At 43.5% G+C, this 11,127-nt stretch overlaps 1 protein-coding gene across 1 annotated transcript; it reads left to right on the top strand.

Moving 5' to 3' along the window:
• Positions 1-500: 500 nt before the first annotated feature.
• Positions 501-8,672, top strand: c18h4orf54 (chromosome 18 C4orf54 homolog). Its single transcript, XM_036550763.1, has 2 exons — positions 501-5,489; positions 8,554-8,672. Exon 1 carries the CDS (start codon positions 632-634, stop codon positions 5,468-5,470), a length of 4,839 nt encoding a protein of 1,612 aa, XP_036406656.1. The 5' UTR covers positions 501-631; the 3' UTR covers positions 5,471-5,489; positions 8,554-8,672.
• Positions 8,673-11,127: the final 2,455 nt, after the last annotated feature.

Raw genomic sequence — 11,127 nt, 5'->3', positions numbered from 1 at the left:
ATTGGACTAATTACGTAGTGGCCACTGGCTGGAACCAAACTCAAGAACTGAAGCGCGCACGTCTTCAGAAATAGCTTCTGTAGTATTCCGTCATCCATTTATCTGCGTCCCTTTGACAGACAGGCATAAATGTATAGGTTGCCTTTCACACAAACTTTATACGTATGAATATTAATATCTCAGCTGACATTTCTAAATATCCCGTGCGTATGTTATTTATGATAAGGCCTATCATAGATGTCTGTAATTGCGATCTTCCTGTAGAAGTGAAGCAGTATATATTCCAGATGGTGACATCTTAAATATGCGTGATAGATGACGTTCTCTCGAATGCAGTAAAAGTAAGACTGTCCATATACTGTGCTTTCTGTCTGGGGCAGGGAGCCGGGACACTGATTCTGTTACTGTTACCAATGGCATCCAAAACGACAGCCTCGAGCGCCACACAGACAACTGTCGAGAAGAACTACAGCGCAGAGCAACAGCTCCACTATCAGACTCTGGTTGGTCCATTTGACACCAGGGAGCGAAGTCGGGATTCCTGGGGACTCGTGTCTCTCTCTCCTTTTTGTCCCGGGTTCGAGATAGTATCGTTGACAACAAAGACCTTTAACAGTGGGGAAAAACGACAATGGAAGCCCTTCAGAAGCCTGTCACTTATCGAGGAGACACCGGTCTATGCAGAAAGCTGATGCCCGACAAGGATCTTTGTAACTCCGGGACACAAGACGAATCTCACTATGTGGATTTGAATGACTTGTTAGACATGAAAGCAGAAGGCACAAAAACGGTAAAAGTTACCTTTACCGGCGAAGGTAGCCAGCTGGCAATATTTAAATGCAACAGTGACACTTCAGCTTCGGGAGATAGAAGCCCTGGCGACCGTGAACTGAATGATAAGATCCCTAATCTCCCTACTATGGACTGCAAATCCAATAATAAAGAAAGATCACGGGACGTCAGAACCGAGCAGTGTATCACAGGCGATCTCTCGGGCTCTTTTGAAACTGCCTCTTCATCTGAAATCCCTGAAAACAATGACGATTTCAAGGACTGTCCTGAATCCCCCATTCGCAATGTGGATACCGCTGCAGGACCACAAACGCAAATTGTACCGAGCAATTTCAATCCAAAAAATACTGTCGAGAAAGAAGAACTGCAGTACACCGATATGCATTTGAGCAGGAAAATGCAATCAGATGACGGTGTAAGCGTGGTTTTATCTGATCACTGTGTGCCCAGCTCCACGGAGGACGAGTCCCATTACATTACAACCCACGAAATCCAGCTGTCAGAATTAGACCACGATGTCGATTATGACTTTGGGCTGGGATCCTGTTGGGACGTGGAAGACGATAACCTGGTCTACTCGTTTGTTGATTATGCTTCTTTTGACAGTGATGAAACGATAGAAGGAAGGCAGATACTAGGGGAGAGAACTTCGGCGAGAGTGAAAAGCAATCAGGTTCAATCTAATAATACGGACCGAGGCGCTACTAGCGGAGCAGCAGTCAGCAGTAAGCATGAAAACGATCTCTGCGACTCGGACAAATGCGCCAGCTCAGATGAAGGTCTGTCAAAGAACCAGAAAGGCAGTGGGAATTCTGCAGGGCAGATTCACCTGTCAATCAAAGCGACTTCCAGAGCTATAAATGAGCCTAGCAACATACAAGAAAAGGAAAACATTCGTTATCATGCCAAGCACGAGGGAGACATGAGTCGTTATGTTTTTAGAGACGCAAAAGCAGAGAAAATCTGTGATAGTGCGAAATGTTTTATCGCGGCCCCCGGCCGCCTGCACTTTGGCAGCAAATTAAAGGGGAAGGATTTTAATGAGTATTCCAGTGGCGCGTCCAGCGCCGTGAGTGAGCTAGATGATGCTGATAAGGAAGTACGAAATTTAACTGCCAGGGCGTTCAGAAGTTTAGCCTACCCGTACTTTGATGCCATCAATTTCAGCACTTCCAGCGAGTCTTCTGCATCAGAGCACGGGCTGGGAATCAACAGGTGGTCAACTTTTGTTGACCTCAAATATGGCAACATGACACAAGGAAGAGAGCAAAATCTAGTCTCCCATAAAAGTGCAACATCAACTTTTGAAATCGCCAAGAATGCAGAGGGGAAAGGGATTAAAGGATTATCTTTAGCCAATATAAAAGCGCCCCAGACTAAGATCTTTGCTTTGAATGGCAACCTATCAGATCGCCAAAACGCATCATCTTCAACCAAGAAGATAGAACTCATGGGGAAGTTTGGACAGGGACAGAGCGGGGTTATAACACTGACAGAAACGTTAAATTTCCGTTGCAATGTCCAAGCTGGGGTGCCTGGAAGCGATAGACGTGCAAAAATTGCACAAAATGCTGCAGGATCACGTTCCACAGATGAAGTTACCGACACCTTGCCAAGCGAGCCGGGGAATGAGGCCAGCAAGCAACCCTGCAATGCAGGGGAAACCATGGAGGACACACACAAGAAAGCAATATTCGCCTCGAGCCTTCTCAAAAATGTTATTTCCAAGAAAATGCAGTTTGAGCAAGAGCGCAAAATGGAAAGGGGGGAAATATGCGAACCCTACTCTGCGCTGTCTCCGTGCCTCGCTCACAGAGAGCAGGACACGCATAAGGAGAGAGTTATGTCGGGCGAGTCAAAGGGGTTGCAAAGACAGAACTCGAAATACTCAGAGGCGGGTTCTGACTTCACTATTGTTTGTTTGGATGAACTTGGGGACATAGTGGACACTAATTCGAATGATCCCAAGGATGGTAGTCCGAGAGAAGACGCTTCAACTCTCGCATCAGTAACTAATTTAGAGTCGACGAATGAAGCGGGATTCGATACTAAAAAAGGAGCATTCGAAGCCTCCAAAAGCACGCTGCTTCGTAGCCAAAATAGCGCATTCAGATCCTGGAGGGACGGTGAGCTAGAGTTTCAAAAGGAACATAAAAACGATAAAACTCCAGCGGGGAAACCGCCCTTGTTCACCGACAACCTTGGGGAAACGGACGTGGAGACTAAAGCGGGCAGCAAGACTAAAATGTCACATTTGTTTGTGCCGAGTATCCAGGTTCTGTCCAAGGAGGGGGAAGTTGGAAAAGCTCCGCCGAATATGAATTATTCAACACGCGCAGTTACGGATCATGGGGACGGTGGCGGTGGCAAACTGCGCTCTGACAACACACTGTACGTTGCGGATGCTGCAAGAAGTGTTGTAACATCGAAGTCACCCGAAATCAAAATAAGTTTGAGGAGTATAAAAGAAAACAAATGCAATCCGTTCAACATTGCTAAGCTGCTAACTCCCAATATAGGTTGCAATGCAGCCAACCTGATAAAGACAGCTGATGACTCCAAATGCCAAGCGCTCGCTGCATCATTAAAGGGAGAGTCGTCGGAAAAAGTGCCCCACTTCATGGTCAGAGACATAAGGGAAAACAAGTGCAAGCTGCAAACGCCGATTCATCAGGTCAGAGACGTGCGCAAATTGGTTAAAAGTTCTTATCACTTCGTTTCTTTGGATAATAACGAAAACAAAGCCAACACTGCTGTCGCCGACCTTCACGCAGACCTCAAGCCTTCAAAAAAGGGGCCTTACCGAAACCGGGCATCGCTTTCGCCTATAGTTATAAAGTGTCAGTCCGTGAATACAAATAGCAATGTGAAGCAATCGGGAAATTTAATCGAGGTTTCAAAACGCAGACCTGGGGAGGATATACCCGAGATTGACAGATCGTCTCCTCAACAACCTGCAGAGGGCGCCAAAAACGGAACCATACTGGTGCATCGACCAACAGGCAGAGTCCCTTTAGTTACTGCAAAACAGCCGAAGGGTGACCCATCCGAAGGGTCTGTTGGGGTGAAAATTGAAACCAGGACGGCTAAACGGAAGCAAGAGAAGGTCATTGATACCACTGAAAAGAAACCCGATGCAAAGATGGCTAACCAGGCCGCATTAGAGAAGTTAAAGGCTGCGGTTAAAACGATGGAACAGCTTTACGTTTTTGACAGGAACGAATGGAAGCGCAAAACCGAGCCCCAGCCAATCACAGACAGTCACGTGCTTTCGCTAATTGCCAGTGAGGAGCATGGCGGTTTAGGAAAATCAGAATCTGAAGAAGAGCTGAGCAACATAGCAAGCTCTGCTGCAGCAGGTAATACTGAGAGACTTGTGAGGACAAACTCTTACCCTAATGCAGACAAATCACCGCCTACACTGGCAGCTGCACCAGCATCTGAAATATCACCTGCAAAGGAAGAGAAAGATGTACAGAAAATGTTCCACATTCCCTATAGCCGTGAGGATAAAGATGTGGCTAAACCGCAGTCTCACCAAAGTGGAACTTTCAGCAACAAAAGTGCATCCACTGTCAGTCAAACTCAGAAGGCACCCACCAACATCAGCAGCACCAGCTGTAAAGTGCCACAGGCCTACACCTCTTCACAAACACCTTTCAGCGCAAAGAGCTTTACTCCAAAATCTCCTAAAGTCCCACTATCATTAAAAATATCCCATCCTAAACGGGCAGTGGAGGAGAGGGAGAAGCCCAATGGAAGCGAGGCAGAGAAGCCTTTCCTACCGCACCTCAACCTGTCTGCCGCTGCCGACTCAGAGAATTACCTAACCATCCCAGTCAAGGCCCATCCAGGTGAAGCCAAACCAGCTGCCGCCTCCAGCAGAGAGCAGACGTCCGTGTACACATTCACGGCCACGGGCGCCCAACCTCAGACATCCAGCCCGGCCTGTCACCCCGGTCAAGGGGACAGCAGGCAGTCCCCGAAAAGATCCTCCATTGTCATGGAGACACGGTCCCCGGATACCCCTACCGCTACCATCTACCATCACCCCCTGCCGATGGCCATGTCCGGTGCACAGCCACAGGTCATCTGCTTCTCACCGTCAGTGCCCCCGCCGCCATCAGTAGACCACTACCAGCAAATGCAGAGGAAGATGCTGTTGGACCCTACCACAGGACACTACTACCTGGTGGACACCCCTGTCCAGCCGGCCACCAAGAGGCTCTTCGACCCAGAGACCGGACAGTACGTGGACGTCCCCATGTCGCAGCAACCCATGGCCCCTATGCCCATGCCCATCTCCCCTCTAGCGCTGAATCCCGGTGCGTACGGCCCAACGTACATGATCTACCCCGGCTTCCTCCCCACCCCAACCATGCTGCCCTCCAGGACAATGCAGTCACAACTGTCCATGCACTCTGAGGTAGACGGTGGGGACAAGGCCTCGCACACGCCGCAACAGGGGGAAGTGGCCTACATGGAGAGTCCCTACTACATCCCCACAGGGAAGTCCCCGCAGGCTCCGCCCGTGTCCCAGCACATCACCACCAGGGGCTCCAAGGGCTTCCCTGATGGAAAGCCAGTCATCAGCATCACATCACAGCAAGGCCCAAGGATCATTGCCCCGCCCTCCTTTGATGGAACTACCATGAGTTTTGTTGTGGAGCACAGGTAAACTGCAGGCATTTTTACAGGTATGTGGCGCTGTACATCTATCCCATTGTAGGCATGCCTTTTCTAATGTTTAAGTTATGAATGCATCACCATTTGTGTTTTTCATAGCTTCATAGTAATTGCATTGCTCAGATCAAAGACATCCCTAAACGTAATCTGCAGAATGTCTGCAGATATCCCAAAAAATAAATCAACTATGGATGGCTCTCACATGTCAGTATATGCTGATTAATGAGTCTATGGGTATATTAGTAAGGAAAAGATGATTGAGTGGTATTGATCTTGCCAAGCAGTATTAAGACTGAACTGTACACAAAAATTACATGGAATAAGAAATCAAGATTTGTATTTCCTCACAGATCCATACTGACAGAGTTACAGGTTGCAAATGAGTTTACATTTTTATTTTTTGCTATTGGTTTTGAAGTTTCAGTTGATTCATGGGAATTTAATTACATTTCAGTTTCACATGTTTATGTCTTTAGAGAGTGGTTTGGGATAGGGTGGTCTTTCAAGTAAATATGTTACATAAGAAGTCAAAAAGCTAATATGACTTGACCATAATTATGTTGCAAAAGGTGTACAATAATATAGAGTCACAGCATCAGGATGTGCCCAGGGCCTTAATGTACATGTTAGTAGTGGAAAGAGAATTTGATTGTCAGTGTATTCTTTCTGTTATAAATTACTAGCCTTTTTCACAAATGCCTAATCTTTGTCATCCCAAGGCAAGAACAAGAGCTACTTCACTGGTCCTCCAGTTCATGTCCCCACTTAACACTTATGAGTGCAGTTCACTTATTTCAATGAAGATACAGTATCATTGGCTTAGAGAGGCCTAGAGGCTATATATTCCTCTAGAACAAGAACAGGTCTAATAGACAGCTGCCGATCCGTCTCAGAAATATAAAAAAAATAGATTCATAATTTAAATTTCAATTTGCAACATATGAATGTCAAACATTTTTTGTCTTCAGCACTGAGCAAACACAACGCTATGTTGACACACAGAAAACTGATCACAGTCTATCATGCAGATTCATATGTGCTGCAATATTTACATTTCAGAGCACATTAAGAGTCATAGACTGATCATCTGAGTTGAAGTGATTTTCTAAACAGTTATGTGTCCTGTATTTAATTAGGGATATCCGAATAATGAGAATTATTGAATTGTTTTATATTTTATTCCCACTGACAACTGGAAAAGGCACCTGGTTTTTGTTAAGACTATTCACTATACCATGTTCACCAACCTCTACTATAGTAAATGGCATTAATGGATGTTGAATGGCCACTCAGTACCCCTAGGGTAACCTGATTCTGATACCTGCTGCTGTTATCGAGGGACTGAGTTTTGACCTTGGTCCAGACCAAACATCAAAACAGTTCCTTTTCACGCATTAAAGTCTGTCTGCTGTTTTGATGCTGTGAGCCGGGCGTTTGTTTATAGGTTTATCCCCAGGCTGTGACATGCTCAGATTAAGGGGACGTAAACAGCCGCAGTCCTCACATTTCTGCAGTCTGCTCTGCTCATTAACGGGGAATCTGTGTGCTGGAGTGGTGCTTTTCTGTCAGCAAAACCAATCTCGCTGTCAAGGAATATGCTGGCGCTTTCTTAGCAATGACTCACCAACTGGTTTCAGTTCCTGCTTGGTCTTGTTTATCATGTCTTTGTATTGTTAAAGCAAAACTTTTCATGTGAGAAAATAACTAATCTTTCATAACGTTTATTTTGTCTTTGTCCACTAAAAGGAATTGAAACAAATTGAATCTGTAGCTCCCGCTCTGCCTAAAGAGCACAATATTGAATTATATATAGCAAGGCCATATTGCAAGTGCATCAGGTACAGATATTTTGTTTCGCTTCATGTGAAATTACAGACAAAAGCTGTGACAGGAACTGCAGGGGCATTGTCAAGTGCTGTCCATGGTCACTGGGGGCGGCTGGCGAAGGGAAAGGGGGGGGGGCGTGGCATTGCCGGCATAGTGGCAGGAGGAAAAGGTCATGCAATGCGAGGCATTTGTTGTGCTGATGCAGGACAAGCACAGCTGCTGGGAGAAATCAAGGCACTAGCTGTGGCACTTGGGCTGCAGCGAGGTCACCTTTATATAGACCGGCTCTTTTAAAAGGGGAACGAGAGAGGAACCAAGCACCACCGGCCTACAGCTATTACATAAACAAATCATGCAGCTTGCTGGGCATGGTGGCTGCAACCTGGGCTTTCAAGCAAGGCACATCAGTGGACATACATACATTTTGTTAAACTGTTGAATACATTGTCATTTTCCTAACAGTACATATTCCACTTACCAGATATTATTTAGTTGCAAAACCAATATTACTGATACTATTTTTAATCATACTACATTCATAAAATGTACAATTTCAAAAGCATATTTGAAAAAAATGCATGTAAAAACAAAATAGTAAATTAAAACATACATAAGCTGACCTGTGGCGAGAATAAAAGGAGGAAAAGCCAACTTTTTGTAAATAGAAAATACCAATCTCCATATGTTTTAATATGGAGTATGCAATAATGGATGATGATCTTTTTATGTTTGGAAACATCAGAGAAAGGGAAATTTGAGATTCTCCAGCCCAATGAATAAGAAAGCTATTGGATCAGAGCTATTAAGGAAAAAACAGAAAGAGGGAAGGCAAGCTCTGTTGCAGGCAGTTTGAGCCGCTGTAGATGAACAGTAGCCCTTTGTTCTTTCTTTTTTGTTTGTGTTATTTTTAACGCTTTCTGCTATTTTTAAGGCTTTTTAGTTTTTTTTTTAAACCAACTCGTAAGTGTGCCACAGTTTGTTTTGGGATGAACAAGTTCTTTCATAATTCTGTTTGGGCAGGAAGTGAAAATGTTTAAAAACTCCAGAGGAACCTATGTCAGTATGCAGCACTTTATGACTTTTTGCTCATGCTCATTAACATATTATGACATCATTATACTGTCAACAATCTGGAGTCACATGTTCTTGAATTAATGATGGGGAATGAAAACGATGTGGAACTTTGATGGGCTCAGCCATTTTTGGTTTCCTGCTTCCTCACTGTCCAATATGTTCTATTCTATGCAGGAGAAACTTCTGAGGAGTCTTCTCGCCATTCCTGAGAGCGGCGAGTTTTTGTTGGGTCACTCTTATGTCACAGTACCTGCTGTTCATGGCCACCTACACCAACTGGAACGTCACCTCCATCCCCTACCACAACCTTGGCTTCCTGTTTTGTTGTTTATTTTGCAGTTTGCATATATCTTTAAAACTGTACATCATGGCTGCAGTTTTTCTGTTCTTTGTAAATACTGGCATCGACTTCAATATTTTGGCAAATCTCTTTAAACTCAAAAGTAAAAAAAAAGCACTGCTGCTTTGTACATCAAAAATAAGTGTTCTGCATATGATTTATTTTCATCACAACAAAGGAAAGCGTATAAGTGCAAAATTTCCACTGTATGACGTGCATGCCATCAGCAACCTTATGTTTAAAGATCAAGAATGTAAATTATTATGAATTATTATAGCATCTACATGCATTTTCCTCTGATTCACAGACTCAGCATTCAATCACAAATAAAATTTTATCAGTGAGGTATCAAAAGGGTGTCAGTTAGATAATTCTCAAAGTGAAATATCAAGTGCATTACCCTGATGTTGAAAACAAGGCCTAACCTGTTCATACAATTCTCTGCAATATGAATTCACAGTGAAAGTCTTCTTTTTTAGGCACTGGAGACATAATGGGTGGTCAACAGATAGGTGATAATATGTGTGACGTGTCAATTTTGCCCTCCCATCATACTAACTTAGTTGATTAACTGAAAGCCAAGTAAATGAAGACATTAGACTGCCGCAATCTATTCAGATGATAAGCCTTATATCATATTTTAGAGTCAGGATAATGTCACAGAGTTTCAGGTTGGGAATGGCTGTGTCAGCTGTCATCGGGGTTACCAGTTAGTTACATCCCTAAAGACTTGATGACGCCTGTGCTCTGTTCTCAAAGTAAACCCTGCTCCAGACTCCACACCCCTTCCCCTCTCTTAGTGGCAGTACCACCTAATAGTTTATTCACACAGTGCCATGTACAGATGAAGCAGTACACAAAGGTGTACTGCTTGTAGTTATTGATTTTGTATGTGTTAAGATGGCACCAACCTGGTACTATGATGTCACACCTAGAGAAACATATGAAGGTATGTTGCTCTCTGTAGCTGGAGCTCCTGTCTGTCTTTGGCCTCTGGTCCAGAGATTCAGCTAGTTTGGCCCTGCTGCCTACTTGGGTGAAAGTGCCCTGAGTAGCAATGGGCCTGTGGAGCTATCCTCAGCTGGGAATATTCAGAGGAAATCCTCCTCTATGGGACCCAGCTGTGCATGTGTCCCTCTGTGTAATGGGGCAAGGTACCACTGTGGATTGTGTGTGTGTGATTGTTAGCATATACTTAAAGCTGTGCACTTTTGTGTGACATTAAACGATGGGCTGCTACCTCTTCTAGCCTGAGTGGAAGAGCGTTGGGTGGAAGTTGGATGCTGAGTTAAATCTGAAACAGCAAATTTTAAGAAAACAACATCAAGTCAGGACAGCTCACAGCGTATGCATATATATTCTTAATGATCCATAACGATAAAGACAGCTAAAGAGTCCCACACATCCAATTCACATTTGCTCAACACAACTCCCAGAATATTATAGAATAAGCTCAACCATTCCCTAAACTACTTTACCTGTACATCTGAGTCTGAAAAGAAGAATACCCATGTGATCACTGTATCTGAAAGCCTAAAGCGAATTCATAATATCGTTAAATATGCTTTATGGATTGTGCCATTTGTCTTAGTGTTGAAATCTGACACTGGGTTTAAACCTTTCAAATATAACTTATTCATTTCTTTCATTATTGATATTTCATTTGCAGGTGTTCAGCAAGTGTAAAATGTGTGTCAGCCCCTGTGCCAGAAAAGTATGTATTAGTTTTATACAAATGCACATTTTTGTGAGAGAAAATGAAGATTTGGGGTACATTATATTTAGTTACTAATGCAACATTGGACTCACAATATATCAGAAAGGAGACAAGGCAAATTTATTCTCTTTTCCCAGTAGTTTCCACATACCTCTTCACATTTTTGCTGAGCCCAGTTGTTACAGGCAGTGGTGCTTTTTGTAGGTTTGCTATTTTTAAGAACTTACCATTTTGTTTGAGTGTGCATAGGTTTCTGTTTTTTATTATTATTATGCTTCAGTACACTGAACATAAATGTGTAGCTATTGGACCTGCTGGCCAGTCCATATACTTGCCTCCTGTATTGTTTAAAATTGTATTTGGATTTTAACTATTAATTTAACATCATGTATGTGTATGTGAAAATGGGTGCCTTGTGAGAAAGTTCCATAGCACAACATGTGGGTTTGCACAAGAACTTCTCAGGTTTGTCTGTAACTGTTATACTTGAAAAATCGCAAGAGCTATGCTGAAGCTATGACAAACTGGCCCAAATCTATCAGTGTATCTATTTTAACAACAGGAGTGTGTGCCTTTACATGAGAAAGAAATGCAACAACTGAATTTATGTGAAGGTATGACTTAATTCAACAGTTAGAGAAGTTTCACAATCCTATCAATCTAATCATGTTTAAAGTTGTTTTAAGTTGAC

The sequence above is a fragment of the Megalops cyprinoides genome, chromosome 18 (assembly GCF_013368585.1).
Source record: "Megalops cyprinoides isolate fMegCyp1 chromosome 18, fMegCyp1.pri, whole genome shotgun sequence".
NCBI lineage: Eukaryota > Metazoa > Chordata > Actinopteri > Elopiformes > Megalopidae > Megalops > Megalops cyprinoides.
The sequence above is the reverse complement of the archived record's forward strand: the minus strand, read 5'-3'. Positions and strand labels throughout refer to the sequence as shown.